We start from the raw sequence: 14,948 nt of genomic DNA, 5'->3' as shown, positions 1-14,948 counted from the left end.
GAACATTTTCCCTATGAGCCCCACTTTTTCCAGTTCTCCCAATGGGGACAATAACCCTGCTCCTCCCCTCGCATAAACCCTGCTTGCATGGACCTCCCCAACAGAAAACACAATCCCGGGCACTGTCTTTACTGCCATCAGGCCCATAAGCTGGAGGGGCTGCAGGACAATGCTGTGACCAGGATGTCTGGGCCCCACAGTACCAGCCAGCCGGGTGAATGCAAGTGATGCATTCCTGGTACCAATGCCAGATCCTCCTCCCTCCGTACTGTCACCTTGGCCAAGTGTGAGGGCAGTTGCGGCCCGATGAGCCCCGCTGCGGGCTGTTTAGTGCTGACCACCCTCTGACTGATGACGGGTCGGGGTGAAGACTGGCCGGGGCTGTGTGGGGAATGAGCAAGTTCACCTCCATTCTTCACATCGTGGGACCTGAGGGCAGAATGATGGTGTACAGAGTTACTCAGAAGTGTGTGGGAGAGCAGATAGTAAGAACAGCTGGACCCAGGGGCCCTGCAGGCATTTCTCTACAGTGGGCCTGGGCTGGCACCACTGGCACCTACTTCCCCTTTTCAGCCTCAGGTTGTTTGCACCTGAGGACCATGATAAAATACCTATAAAGCCTGGTGAAATAGTGAAAATGGATACATGCTATCCTCACCCAGAGGCAGCATCATGCAATGGAGCAGGCGGCTCCAGAACCCACTTAGTTGGCTCCAGGGCAGAGCTCGAGCTGCTCTTCCCAGTTACCCGACACCTGTCCCATCACTCAGAGCTGTGCTCAGAGTCCCTCACTCAGATACACCCTGCAGACATGTCACCAGGTCAACACCAGAACATACAGAGACACTACATATTCATGTTCAATGAAGGCCTGGGCACTTATGCAGCCAAGTAGAGGGGCTAGAGATGCCAACTGCCACCACTCGCAGGGCTCCAGGTAACCTTCCCCAGAGTACGCACTTAGTCTGCTCACCTCAGTTTCCCCCATCGTCCATAGCCTCCTGCCTGCCAAAAGTCTGGCAGCCAAATAAATCACAGAATCCAAGTGCCATTACCACTATCCTTACACTTTCTTTTTTTTTTGTTTTTTGTTTTGTTTTGTTTTTGGTCACACCCGGCAGCGCTCAGGGGTTCCTCGTGGCTCTATGCTCAGAAATCGCTCCTGGCAGGCTTGGGGGACCATATGGGATTCCGGGATTCAAACCACTGTCCTTCTGCATGACAGGCAAACGCCTTGCCTCCATGCTATCTCTCCGACCCCTTCCTTACACTTTCTTTTTTTTTTGGTTCTTGGGCCACACCCGGTGACGCTCAGGGATTACTCCTGGCTATGCGCTCAGAAGTCGCTCCTGGCTTGGGGGACCCATATGGGACGCCGGGGGATCGAACCGTGGTCCGTCCTAGGCAAGCGCAGGCAAGGCAGGCACCTTATCTCTAGCGCCACAGCCTGGCCCCAATTAAATTTCCTTTTTTTTGTTTTTTTGTTTTGGGTCACACCCGGCAGCACTCAGGGGTTACTTCTGGCTCTATGCTCAGAAATCACCCCTGGCAGGCACAGGGGACCATATGGGATGCCGGGATTCGAACCATGGTCCTTCTGCATGAAAGGCAAATGCCTTACCTCCATGCTATCTCTCCAGCTCCCCCTTAAACTTTCAATATCATTAAGTCTCTGACTTAATAACTTAGGACTAAGTTTTTATTTTACTTTATGTTTTTGATTTTGGGTCCACACCCAGCAGTGCTCAGGGTTACTCCTAACTCTGCACTCAGAATCACTCCTGGTGAGCTCAGGGGACCATATGGGATATGAGGAAGCAACCTAGGTCAGCTGCTTATAAGGTAAATCTCCTCTCTGCTATGATATCCCAACTCAGCACCAGGTTTAAAATGGCTCATGAGAGAAGGGAATCAAGACTACCCAACTATGTTCCCAGTAGTACCTGATATAGAAAAGAACGTAAGCTTGTTGGCTGAGTACCGATCTAATGTCACTGGTGGAGACGATGGAGTCGTTCATCTGGTACCAGAGGCCATTGCTAGCCTGTGAAAGAGTTGGTCAGAGATCTCAGCAAAGGTCAGGTAAAAGGGGGATGAGCAATCCAAATAAGGGAAGGAAAACAGATTTTCACATTTTAAAGGCAAAGTCCCAACCCCACACCCCTTTCCCCAAAGTCGGTGCTACCCCAGGGCACAGAACAGGCGCTGACCTTGATGTAGCAGAAGTAGTGGCCAGCATGGCAGTTAAAGCCTGTGTGGACCAGCACTGCATACAAGACATAGATGATCGGCTCCCCGTTGGGCTGTGACATATACGGCCGAATGTCCAGGTACTCGGGGTATTTCACATCCTATACGAAATTAGAAAGGGGGCAAGAGGCATCACTTCTGAGGACAGAGATATTGCTGAATTTGTAAGGTCATGAATTTAGCAACAGGGGATAGGGGTGCCATGTAGAGCGGGAACCCCCAAGAAGAGACCCACAGGGGCCGAAGCAACAGCACAGATGACAGGACACTCGCCTTGCACGCCACCAGCCCAGGGTTTAATCTCTGATATCCCATTGAGTCCCAAGCCTATCAGTAGTGATCCCTGAGTTCAGAAACAGGAATAACTCCTAAGCATCATTGAGTGTGGTCAAAAATAAAACACAAAAGAAGAAACCCACAAAGTATTTTACCCTATGATGCTGAGGCATGTTTAAAAAACAATCTGAGTCAAGGATTCAACACAATCCCACTGCACTGTCTCTACTGATTGGGGACTCCCAGTCTGTCAGCAGGAAAGCGGATTCTCTGTGCTTTAGTCATCTGGTTTTCCTGCATGTCAGGGCCGAGAGTGAGCTCAGGGCCTGAAGTCTGTGAGATCTGAGCTCTAGGACTGAGCCGCATTCCTGGCCCCTACTTTGTTTCCAGAGTGCTAGGGGAGAAAGGCAGCAGACTATAAGCCTCTCAAATATAAGGCCCGTGTTCAATACCTGAGCCCAGCCCTGGCCCCAATCATTACTTATTTCGTTACTTTAGGGAGGGTGAGGAGATGGTTTAAAGGGCTGGAGCACAGAGTTTCTATGTGTGAGGCCTGCTTTGATCAGTAGCACATGGTCGGCCTCCCCAACAGCGTATTTCTCCTACATACTACTTAATTTTTTTTTACCAACTTTTTCTTTTGTTTATGTTTTATCTTTTGAGGCCACTCCCAGCAGTGCTCAGGGGTTACTCCTGGCTCTGCATTTGAGATCACTCCTGATGGCGCTTGAATGACCATCTGGGATGCAATGCTGGAGATCAAATCTGAGTCACCCAGATGCAAGGAAGCACCCTTCCCGCTGTATTATCACTCTAGCCTCCCTCCCACACACAAGCCCCTCTACTCCATGTTCATGTGTTGTTTAGCACATGCTAGAAGAACTTAGAAAATCAGATAACTTTGGTCCCTGGGATCCTGGATTGATATGGGAAAGGCTCATCAGGCAAGTATAGCATCAATATTATTTACTGACCTTAGCAATTTTTCCACCAGTAAAATTTGCAAAACGTTTGAGGGACAGAGTAAGAACATTAGAGGACCGGTGTATGGTGAACCTCTTTGATGCTGGAACCATCTTTTTACATCTTGAAATAAACAAAAAGAGAATTAAAGAGGCTTCAAAGTTGCATGGATATTTTTGTACGTGGGAGATTTTCATGTGTTTAGTAGTTTAGCTTTTTTCCTGGATCACTCTAAATTGATTTTCTTTTTCTTTTCTCCTCCCTCCCTCCCTCCCTCCTTGCTTCCGTTTTTTTTTTTTGTTGTTGTTGTTTGTTTGTTTTTTTTGGGTCAAACCCGGTGGCACTCAAGAGTTACTCCTGGCTCTGTGCTCAGAAGTTGCTCCTGGCAGGCTTGGGGGACCATGTGGGAGGCCGGGATTCAAAACACGGTCAGTCCTGTGTTGGCCACGTGCAAGGCAAATGCCTTACCACTGTGCTATTGCTGCAGCCCCTAAGTTGATTTTCTTTCTTTTGGTTTTTGGGTCCACCCGGTGATGCTCAGGGGTTACTCCTGGCTATGCGCTCAGAAATCACTCCTGGCTTGGGTGACCATATGGGATGCCGGGTAATTGAAAATGTCTGTCCTAGAAGTGCCAGCAAGGCAGATGCCTTACTGCTTGCACCTCCACTCCGGCCCCCTAAATTGATTTTCTAAAGAAGGCTACTCTGGCCCAGAGATGTGACTATCACTCCAGCCCCAGGAACAGCACTTTTTTGTTTTGTTTCATTTTTATTTGTTTTTGCACCACACCAGAGGTTACTCCTGGCTCTGTGCTCCTGGCAGGCTCAGACCATATACGATGCTGGGAATCCAACCCGGGTCCATCCTGGGTTGGCTGTGTGCAAGGCAAATGCCCTCCTGCTGTGCTATCTCTCCAGCCCCAGGAATAGCGCTTTCTTAAAAAAGGCTCTTGTGGGGGTCAGAATGATTATACAGCAGGGAGTACATTTGCTTTGCACATTGCCAATCCTGATTTGAACCCTGACATTCCACATGGTACCCATGACCCTGCCAGGAGAGATCCCTGAACTTAGGACCAGTAGTGAATCCTGAGTACCACCAGGTGTATCCAACCAAAGCCCCACAATAATTTAAATAAAATCGACTCTTCTCTCAACTTCATGGGGCAATAGTAATAAGCCCAAATAGGAATTTTCCAATAGCTGTGACTACCCAATCTCAGAAATACCTCAGGAGAGGTATCCTAGGATGACAGGAGAACACAACCCCCTCCTCCCCAGCTGCACAGCTCCCTGATCCCTAAACCTCCTCGTCTAGGAGTGGAAACATAGGAGAGCCCCAGATCCGCACTCAACCCCCAATTCCCACCCGCCTTACTTGCTGCACTTATATGAGTTTTCTCCGTCCAGCTGTTCTGGTTTTACAAACTGCTCCAAAGCCTTATTCACAGTCTGAGCAGCCTGGGAAGAGAATGACAAGACCACATTGGCACTCGGAGCCATAAGAACAAAGACACGGGGCCGGGCGGTGGCGCTAAAGGTAAGGTGCCTGCCTTGCCTGCGCTAGCCTTGGACGGACCGCAGTTCGATCCCCCTCGATCCCGGTGTCCCATATGGTCCCCCAAGCCAGGAGCAACTTCTGAGCACATAGCCAGGAGTAACCCCTGAGCGTTACTGGGTGTGGCCCAAAAACCAAAAAAAAAAAAAAAAAAAAAAAAAAAGAACAAAGACACAAATAAATAAAATCAAGTATAATTCTTTTTGTTTTGTTTTGTTTTTGGGTCACACCCAGCAGCACTCAGGGGTTACTACTGGCTCTACACTGAGAAATCACTCCCGGCAGGCTCAAGGGACTATATGGGATGCAGGGATTCGAACCACTGTCCTTCTGCATGCAAGGCAAACGCACTACCTCCATGCTATCTCTCCAGCCCTCAAGTGTAATTCTTGACCTGGAATACTGGTACACACACACCAAGTTACGTACACACCAAGTTACTTTCCCAATTATCAAAAGCCTGGAAGACTGAGAGTACCAGGGAAAAGGTTGCATGCAAGCAACTTTGGTTCTACCATGACACCACTTAAGAGTCCCTGAGAAATGAATGCCAGGTGTGAAATATATCTCCTAACCAGAAAAATTGCCCAGCAGACAAAATTGAACAAAAATGTAATGTTGAGGGGCTGGAGAGATAGCATGAGGGTAAGGCCTTTGCCTTGCGTGCAGAGAAGGATGTTAGTTCGAATCCAGGCATCCCATATAGTTCCCCGAGCCTGCCAGGAGCGATTTCTGAGTGTAGAGCCAGGAGTAACCCCTGAGCGCTGCTGGGTGTGACCCAAAATCCAAAAAAAAAAAAAGTAAGGTTGGCTGAAACATGATTAGAAAAATGCATGAAGCTGTAAACAAACCAAGTATCAGAACTATAAACTGGGATCCCCATAGCTCGCAGTAAACTACCACCAAACAGCCGAAGGTGGACCAGAGAGACAGTACAGTGGGGACAGAGCCCTCTAGGAGTGATTCCTGATGCAGAAGCAGGAGTAATCCCCGAACACCAACAGGAGTAATTCCTGAGTGCAGAACCAGGTATTACCCCTGAGTAATGCCAGGTGTGTCTCCAAAACAAAACAGAACAGCCAAAGTTGTTATTACATAAAAAAATGGGGGTGCAAAGAACTCAATAAGCAGAGAACATGCATCACATGCAAGAGACCTGAGGTTCATCTCCAGCACTAGGTGATTTTCTTTTTTTTTTTTTTTTTTTTGGGTCACACCCGGCAGTGCTCAGGGGTTACTCCTGGCTCTATGCTCAGAAATAGCTCCTGGCAGGCACGGGGGACCATATGGGACACCAGGATTCGAACCAACCACCTTTGGTTCTGGATCGGCTGCTTGCAAGGCAAACACCGCTGTGCTATCTCTCCGGGCCCACTAGGTGATTTTCTAAGCACCACCAAGAGCAACCTCTGAGCAGAACCAGTAGTAGCTCCTAACTACTGCCGCGAAAATAAAACCAAAATAACCCCAAAACAACTGAGAGTGATCCACCATGTCCACTGGCTCTTCTGCTGAGCTCCAGTTGAAAATAACAGCCACTTACTTATATTCCCCAATTGGGTCTGGGCAAGGCAAGAGCCCTTCCCACTGTACTATTGCCTTGGCCCACCACTTCTAAATAGTCCCAGAGAGCCAGGAATGTGGCTCTTGTGGCGAGCATATCCTCTGTGATCCATACCCTGGGTCTGACACCAGCATAACCAGTCTTTCTGATATCGGCAGGCCCAAGAACTACTGGGCCCAGCGCCCTCAAGTATCATCTCCACAGTCTTACAGAGTGTTTTTTGTTTGTTTGTTTTTGGGTCACACCCAGCGGCACTCGGGTTACTCCTGGCTCTTTGCTCAGAAATCGCTTCTGGCAGGCATGGGGGACCATATGGGATGTCCTGGATCGACTGCATGCAAGGCAAACATCCTACTGCTGTGCTATCTCTCTGGACCAACTTACATGGTTTTTTTTCTTGGTTTTTGGGTCACACCCACCTTTGCTCAGGGGCTATTCCTGGCTCTATGCTCAGAAATTGCTCCTGGCAGGCTCAGGGGACCATATGGGATGCTGAGATTCGAACCACCATCCTTCTGCATGAAAGACAAATGCCTTACCTCCATGCTATCTCTCCGGCCCCTAACTTACACGTTTTTAAATAAAAATAAAGTCTTTTGGGGGGCCAGAGCAGTGGCACAAGTGGTAGGGCATTTGCCTTGCATGTGCTGACCTAGGATGGACCATGGTTTGATCCCCCGGCATCCCAAATGGTACCCAAAGCCAGGAGCGATTTCTGAGTGCATACCCAGTAGTAACTCCTGAGCATCACCAGGTGTGGCCCAAAAAACAAAAATAAATAAAGTCTTTTTGGGCCAGAGCAATAGCAGAGAGGTGGGGCATTTACCTTGCATGCAGATGACCTGGGAAGGACCTAGGTTCGATCTCCGGCATCCCATATGGTCCCCAGAGGCTGCCAGGAGTGATTTTTAAGTGCAGAGCCAGGAATAATCCGAGCGCTGCGGTTGTTGCCCCCAAAAGTCTTATTTTTTGGGGGGTTGGGGCCATACCTGGTATCGCTCAGGGTTACTCCTGGTTCTGCACTCAGAAATTGCTCCTGTGGGACCTGAGCGGTAGCATAAGTGGCAGGGTATTTGCCTTGCATGCATTAACCTAGGACAAACTGAGGTCTGATCCCCTAGCATCCCATATGGTCCCCCAAGCCAGGAACAATTTCTGAGCACATAGCCCCCTATGCGTCACTGGGTGTGGCCCAAAAACCAAAATAAATAAATTGTTACTGGCAGGCTCGGGGACCACATGGGATGCTGAGAATTGAACCCAGGTCTGCCATATGCAATGCAAAATGCCCTACCACTGTGCTATCATTCTGGTCCCAAAAAGTAAAGTCTTAAGTAGCACATTAAAATTTTCAATTCAAGGGGCCGGGCAGTGGTGCTAGAGGTACGGTGCCTGCCTTGCCTGCACTAGCCTTAGACGGACCTCGGTTCGATCCCCTGGCATCCCATATGGTTCCCCAAGCCAGGAGCGACTTCTGAGCGCATAGCCAGGAGTAATCCCTGAGTGTCACCAGGTGTGGCCCAAAAACCAAAAAAAAAATTTTTTTTAATTCAAGGGGCTAGAGAGATAGCATGGAAGTAGGGCGTTTGCCTTGTAAGCAGAAGGATGGCAGTTCGAATCCCGGCATTCCATATGGTCCCCCAAGCATGCCAGGAGCAATTTCTGAGCATAGAGCCAGGAGTAACCTCTGAGTGCTTCCGGGTGTGACCCAAAAACCAAAAATAAATAAAATAAAAATAAAATTTTCATTAAAAAAAATAAAATAAAATTTCAATTCATGTTCTTTAACAAATATATTCTAAACTATGTTATATGAAACTTAAGTTATATAAAATATGGCTGCTGATTTTTCAAACTCTAACCAAAACAATTATCCAACTTACCTTTATCTCCAATGTTATATCAAGGTATGGATCAAAAGTATCTGAAACACCTTTGCAATTTAAACATTTGACTGTAACAAAAAATAAGACACAATCATTATGAAAATCCAACTATTAAAATGATAGAATACAAAATTACTGTTCTTAATATAAAAAAATTAAAACAAGGTACTTTCTGCTCATGTTATATTAGGGGAAATGTAAGTTTGACACAGTGTTGGTCTGACTGCTAGGGATTTGGCCTCAACACACTGCTACTTGAAACTGTGGAAAGGCATTTTCCACTGTGGAAGGCATTATGGTGGTATCTAACTTATAAAACACACTAGTATTTTCAGAAATCCTAAAAATCTGTCCCACATGTCAAAACGTAAAGACAAGTATATAGTATGTTTAAATGAAGCACCACTAGTAATAAAAATGAACTAGAAAGTCCCCAAAAACAATCTAGCTGGAATCGAACCCAGCAGAATCCTGTAGCACCATGCGACCAGGTGGAGGGGTGCTGAAAGACAGTGGAAAGCACATGTCCACTGCCCCTCCGCAATACACGCATGCACAGTAAGTTACCTGGAACCTGGGAGACACAGCACACAGTGGGCAGGAGGGGAGCAGGCCAGAGACACACAATGACTATTCTGGCCTTTCCCTCCCACTGATAAACATGTCCAAACAGAAGACCCATTATCAGTTTATGAAGTTTTAAATTCAAGTTTACCTCTAGATCTTAGGTATCCACCAAATATCTGACAAACGAGTGTGGTAGCCTGGGTATGTCTGTCTAACCTGAAAGAGAGTCAAACAGTGACAGGAAGTTAACAAAGTCATGGCTGAAGTAGCCTTATGTGAAAAGTAGGAACAGCTAGAAGAACCTACACAGGAAGGGTCCCAGAGAAAAAGGCAACAGAGCATTGTTCTGATTGTGCTATTGCTCCAGCCCTAGATATTTATTTAGTTAGTTAGTTATGTTTGGGGTCACACTCAGCGGTGCTCAGAAGTAACTTCTGGCTTGGTGCTCAGAAATCATTCCAGGATTCGAATCACTGTCTATCCTGGATCGGCTGCATGCAATGCATACACCCTATCGCTGTGCTATATCTCTGGTCAAGGATCAGGGAAGCAGAATGTGAAGCACAGGGAAGGAGCTGGGCAGGAGCTGGGCAGAGTGCTGCAGAGGTGTGTGGGGGTAAGCCTGTCCTAAGCTCCTGTTCACTGCACTGCATGAACAGACAATGAAACAGCACAGAAGGGGGAAGACTGCCCAGGTGTGTTTAGGTGATGGCAAGAGAAATGGGGTTTGTTCTGCTGTGACTTGGGACTTTTTCTGGGTCACTCTGCAGTGCTCAGGGGTTACTCCTGGCTCTGTGCTCATGAAAAACTTCTGGCAGGCTCAGGGTACCATATGAAATGCCGGGGATCAAATCCAGGTTAGCTACATGCTAGGCAAACACCCTAACCACTGTGCTATTGCTCCAGCCCTGTATATTTATTTATTTAAGTTTTTGGGTCACACTTGGCAGTGCTCAGGAGTTACTCCTGACTTGGTGCTCAGAAATCGCTTCGGGATTCAAATCACTGTGTCCTGGATTGGCTGCGTGCGAGGCAAACGCCCTACTGCTGTGTTATATCTCCGGACCCAAGTCCTGAATATTTAGACTTTTAGGAAGAAATACAGGAAGCGCAAAGTGACCCAAGAAAGAGGCTGGAGAGAATATCAGGTGCAGCCAGAGAGGCTTGTGGGAATTAGGTGAACTAAGCTGGCACAGTAAATGAACAAGGGTTGTTCTATTTGACCTTACCACCATGCAAGGGAAAGGACCAATGGAATAGAACAAGAGCGCTCAAGGCCCAGCTCTGGCTCTGCTGATGAGCTTTTAATTCTCACTTACTCAAATTCACACTATTCAGCCTCCGAAATTAAACAACATCGAGATCTACATCGACAACTAAACGCAAACTGCTTTAGCATGTGACGTTCTCCTTACTTTCCCATGTGCTGGGTACCACTAAAAAGAAAGCTAACTGCTAACCCTGAGTCTCGGATGAGCCTTGTGTTTCCGAGGCTCTGAAGGCTTCCAGGACTTACTTGTTGCTGCCGTTCAGACAGGCTTTTTGCATAGCGTCAACTGTATATTGCAGGAACTCGTGTGCATCTTCCTGGTTCCCAAAGCGGAAGTGTCTGGCTATCCCTGCAAAGACAAGGCTTTGTTGCAGCCAGGCAGACACTTAGGGCAGTGATAACAGGCGCACCAAAAAGTCATGATTTATGATGAAATAGCAAAAATGCAAAGGACCTCCAAAACAGCCAGGACCATGAGATTATCAGGAGCCCAAAGAGGCCACAGTTTTGGAGCAGGTGGCCCAAGAGCAGCCTCTGAGACACCAAGTCTCCTACAAGTTACTGAATTTAACGAAGACATTTTTTGCATACTTTTTTTTTTCTTTTTGGAGCAGGCACATATTCAACAGCACTTAGAAATTACTCCTAGAAGGCTCAGGGGACCATATGCGGTGACAGGGATTAAATCCAGGTCAGCAGCATGCAAGGCAAACCCGACCTGCTGTATTATTGCCTTGGCCTCTGCACTCCTTTTTCTCATTCCAACTTAGTTTGTGAAGATAATCTTACTTTGGGGCTGGAGAGATAGCATGGAGTTACGGCATTTGCCTTGCATGCAGAAGGTTGGTGGTTCGAATCCTGGCATCCCATATGGTCCCCTGAGCCTGCCAGGGGCTATTTCTGAGCATTGAGCCAGGAGTAACCCCTGAGTGCTGCCAGGTGTGACCCAAAAACAAAAACAAAAAAAAAAATAGATAATCTTATTTTTGGGGGTTTGGGCCATGCCCAGTGCCGCTCAGGGGTTACTCCTGGCTCTTCACTCAGAAATAGCTCCTGGTAGGATTGGGGGACCATATGGGATGCCGAAATTCGAACCACCGTCCTTGTGCATGCAAGGCAAATGCTCTACCTCTATGCTATCTCTCCGGCCCAAAGATAATAAATTTTATCTTAGAAGTTTATTGTAAAACACATGTAAAAAGTGAGTAAGAAAACTTAATGCAACATAACAGGATTACAACAACAGAAAATGTTTTAAGTAGTTTTAAAAGTTTACATTTTTTAAGAATATAATTAACTTAATTTTGGTAATAAAATTAATTTATAATTCCTTAATTTTGGTTTGTTTGTTTTTTTCCTTCCTCCTGGTAATTCCTGTTTTATGTATTCATTCATCAGACTAAAACCCATTCAAAGGTATTTTCAGAAACTGGTTGGACAATATTAAGAGTTACTACTACTCAGGGTGGGGTTTAAAAGTAAAAAAGAGGCCCGGAAAAAAAAAAAAAAAAAGAGGCCCGGAGAGATAGCACAGCGGCATTTGCCTTGCAAGCAGCCAATCCAGGACCAAAGGTGGTTGGTTCGAATCCCGGTGTCCCATATGGTCCCCCGTGCCTGCCAGGAGCTATTTCTGAGCAGACAGCCAGGAGTAACCCCTGAGCACCGCCGGGTGTGGCCGAAAAACAAAACAAAACAAAAAAAAAGTAAAAAAGAGTTACTACTACTCAGTACAGAAAAACAGATGATGGGAGGGGCAATAAAGATTTTATTGGGGACAGGGAGAGAGTTCAGAGGTCAGGGACATGTTCTAGAACCTGAGTTTGAACCCTGGAGCACTGTGTAGATGGTCCCAGGTGGTGCCACAGGCTCAAACATATCTGTGTTCTAAGAACCCGCCTGGCTGGCTGAGTTCCAGTAGGCATCCGGGCTAGCCCAGCCATTGCTATACAAGTTACCAGCTACATTACTAACAAATTGAAATTAGAAAATTTTTAGTTTATTTAAGTTAAACTAAACACCATCTTCTTTTTTTTTTTTTTTTTTTGGTTTTTGGGCCACACCCGTTTGATGCTCAGGGGTTACTCCTGGCTATGCGCTCAGAAATCGCCCCTGGCTTGGGGGGACCATATGGGACGCCGGGGGATCGAACCACGGTCCGTCCTATGCTAGCGCTTGCAAGGCAGACACCTTACCGCTAGCGCCACCTTCCCGACCCCACCATCTTCTTTATGATGATTATTTTGCTTTAATGTTTCAAGATGTACATAGAACATGTTTTACTAAAAACTTATTATTAATCAAAGACAGAAGCACTTAGGATAACATGCTCTTGTAGTACACAATGGGCTCGTCTTTCACCAGTTAGGCTCATTAAGATCAATGAGCAAATAAACATCATGTCAACTACTGGAGCTGCCACTTACGTCGCATCTCGTTAATGACGAACATGGGTTTGATAACGTCCCCGGGATTGCTGAGGGCCTGGGTGATGTGCGCCTGCATTGTGCACATCATACAAAACCCTTCGGCGTGGCCTGAAAGAGAACAGATGACGAGTCTCCGGGTCAGTCTGCGGTTTCCACGTCACTCCTGAAATGAGACGCAGGTGCTGGGCTGGCTGTTGAATCCTATACTTCGATCCCTTTTGATCTGCCCACAGACCCAACAGGTGAATCCAATGTAGCACCAGCAGGCTACACTTATTCACGGAACCAATCCGGCTCACGCTTATTGTCCTGACAAAGCCTAGACTCTCAATCGTTCCTGTGCAGAGAAACATCTCCTTCACACATTCTCTCTGTTGAAACCAGTAAAAGATGGGGCCAGAGTGGTGGCACAGAGCGGTAAGGCATCTGCCTTGCTGGCGCTAGCCTAGGACAGACCGAGGTTCAATCCCCTGGTGTCCCATATGGTCCCCCAAGCCAGGAGCGATTTCTAAGCATATAGCCAGGAGTAACCTATGTGTGACCAAAAAAAAAAAGAATAGTTTTCTCTGGGTACAACTGAGTGCATTCCAACTGAGAGCATTCTAGGCACACAGTAGTGCACACACTGGTTAATTCTCTCTCTCTCTCTCTCTCTCTCTCTCTCTCTGTGCCTCCCTCTTCTCCGCACTATAACTGAGATCAATAATATCCCAAGGGGGCCAGAGCAATAATACAATGGTAGGACGTTTGCCTCACACGTGGCTCATCTGGGATGGACCCAGTTTCAATTCCCAGCATCTCATAGAGTTTCCAGATCCTGCCAGGAGTCATTTCTGGGCTCAAAGCTAAGAGTAACCCCTAATCACCTTGTGGCCCCAAAACAAACAAACAAACAAAAAAATGAACAAAAAAGCCCAAGGACAAACCTAAGGACAGAGACTTTAGGAGCAGGTGACATGTGAAGAGCCACCCTAGCAAGAACCTTTGTAAGACTTTAAAAAACTTTAAAAGACTCTCAGCAAGTTCAAGGTATCAAATAGGAACAAAACAAAACAAACAAACAAAACTATAAGAACACAAGGACAACCTCACCAAAGGAACTATAGACCAAAAAAAAAAAATTCCCAAGAGATACTGGGTCTGAAGAAGCAAAGAGCACACAGAATGAAATCCAGTCCCGGACAAGGAGACTCCGTCTCAGAGAAGAAAGAATCTTGGACAACTGAAGACAAAGTTATGGCAAAGACACAAAAAGGAGAAAGAAGAATAAAAGCAAAGAAGGAGGGGGCAGAGCAATAGCACAAAGGTAGGGTGCTTGCCTTGCATTTGGCTGACTACAAATCAATCCTTAGCATCCCATATGGCCCTCCAAGTACCATCAGGAGTGATTCCTGAGAGCAGAGCCAGAAGTAACTGCAGAGCACTGCCAGGAGTGGTCCAAAAACAACAAAAAAAGATAAAAAGGGAGAAAAAAAAAAGAAAGTAGAAGTAGGAAGAAAGTTAAAAGAGAGAGAGAGAGAGAGAGAGAGAGAGAGAGAGAGAGAGAGAGAGAGAGAGAGAGAGAGAGAGAGAGAGAGAGAGAGCTGGAAAAATAGCACAGCAGCAGGGTGTTTGGAATTCCAGCATCCCATATGGTCCCCCGAGCCTGCCTGGGGGGGGGGGGTATTATTCAGAGCATAGAGCCAGGAGTAGCCTGAGTGCTGCCAGGTGTGACCCAGAAAAAAGAGAGAGAAAAGAGATAACAGAATATGGGAACTAGGGGCCGGAGAGATAGCACAGCAGTAGGGCATTTGCCTTGCATGCAGCTGATTCAAACAGACAGTGGTTTGAATTCTGGCATCCCATATGGTCTCCTAAGCATCAACATGAATAACCCTTGTGTAGCAGAGCCATAAGTAAATCTTGTGCACTTCTGGGTGTGGCCAAAAGGAAAAAATAAAAAAGAGAGATTCTAGATTTTAAGCAAGGGTTTTATTTATTTATTTATTTTTGGTTTTTGGCTCTATGCTCATATCCCCTGGCAGGCTCGGGGAACCATATGGGATGGCAGGATTCGAACTACTGACCTTCTACATGCAAGGCAAACACCTTACCTCCGTGCTATCTCTCCAGCCCTTACGCAAGAGTTTTAAGAAGAAAGTAACAAACAGTGACATGAGACGGTAGAGCTCCAAGGGGAGGGAAAGCA

General features: G+C 46.8%; 1 protein-coding gene across 1 annotated transcript in view; it reads right to left on the bottom strand.

Annotated features, from left to right (window-relative positions):
• The window catches only part of USP42 (ubiquitin specific peptidase 42), a 204,892-nt gene that overhangs the window by 11,970 nt on the left and 177,974 nt on the right, over nt 1-14,948 (bottom strand). The window contains exons 6-14 of the mRNA XM_049788571.1: nt 12,758-12,868; nt 10,581-10,683; nt 9,213-9,280; nt 8,495-8,565; nt 4,868-4,950; nt 3,501-3,612; nt 2,211-2,351; nt 1,944-2,044; nt 276-429 (exon numbers count right to left, since the gene is read on the bottom strand). Coding sequence (XP_049644528.1) covers nt 276-429; nt 1,944-2,044; nt 2,211-2,351; nt 3,501-3,612; nt 4,868-4,950; nt 8,495-8,565; nt 9,213-9,280; nt 10,581-10,683; nt 12,758-12,868 — 944 coding nt within the window. The remainder of the gene's footprint in view (nt 1-275; nt 430-1,943; nt 2,045-2,210; nt 2,352-3,500; nt 3,613-4,867; nt 4,951-8,494; nt 8,566-9,212; nt 9,281-10,580; nt 10,684-12,757; nt 12,869-14,948) is intronic.

The sequence above is a fragment of the Suncus etruscus genome, chromosome 15, assembly GCF_024139225.1.
Source record: "Suncus etruscus isolate mSunEtr1 chromosome 15, mSunEtr1.pri.cur, whole genome shotgun sequence".
In the NCBI taxonomy this organism is placed as follows: Eukaryota; Metazoa; Chordata; class Mammalia; order Eulipotyphla; family Soricidae; genus Suncus; species Suncus etruscus.
The sequence above is the reverse complement of the archived record's forward strand: the minus strand, read 5'-3'. Positions and strand labels throughout refer to the sequence as shown.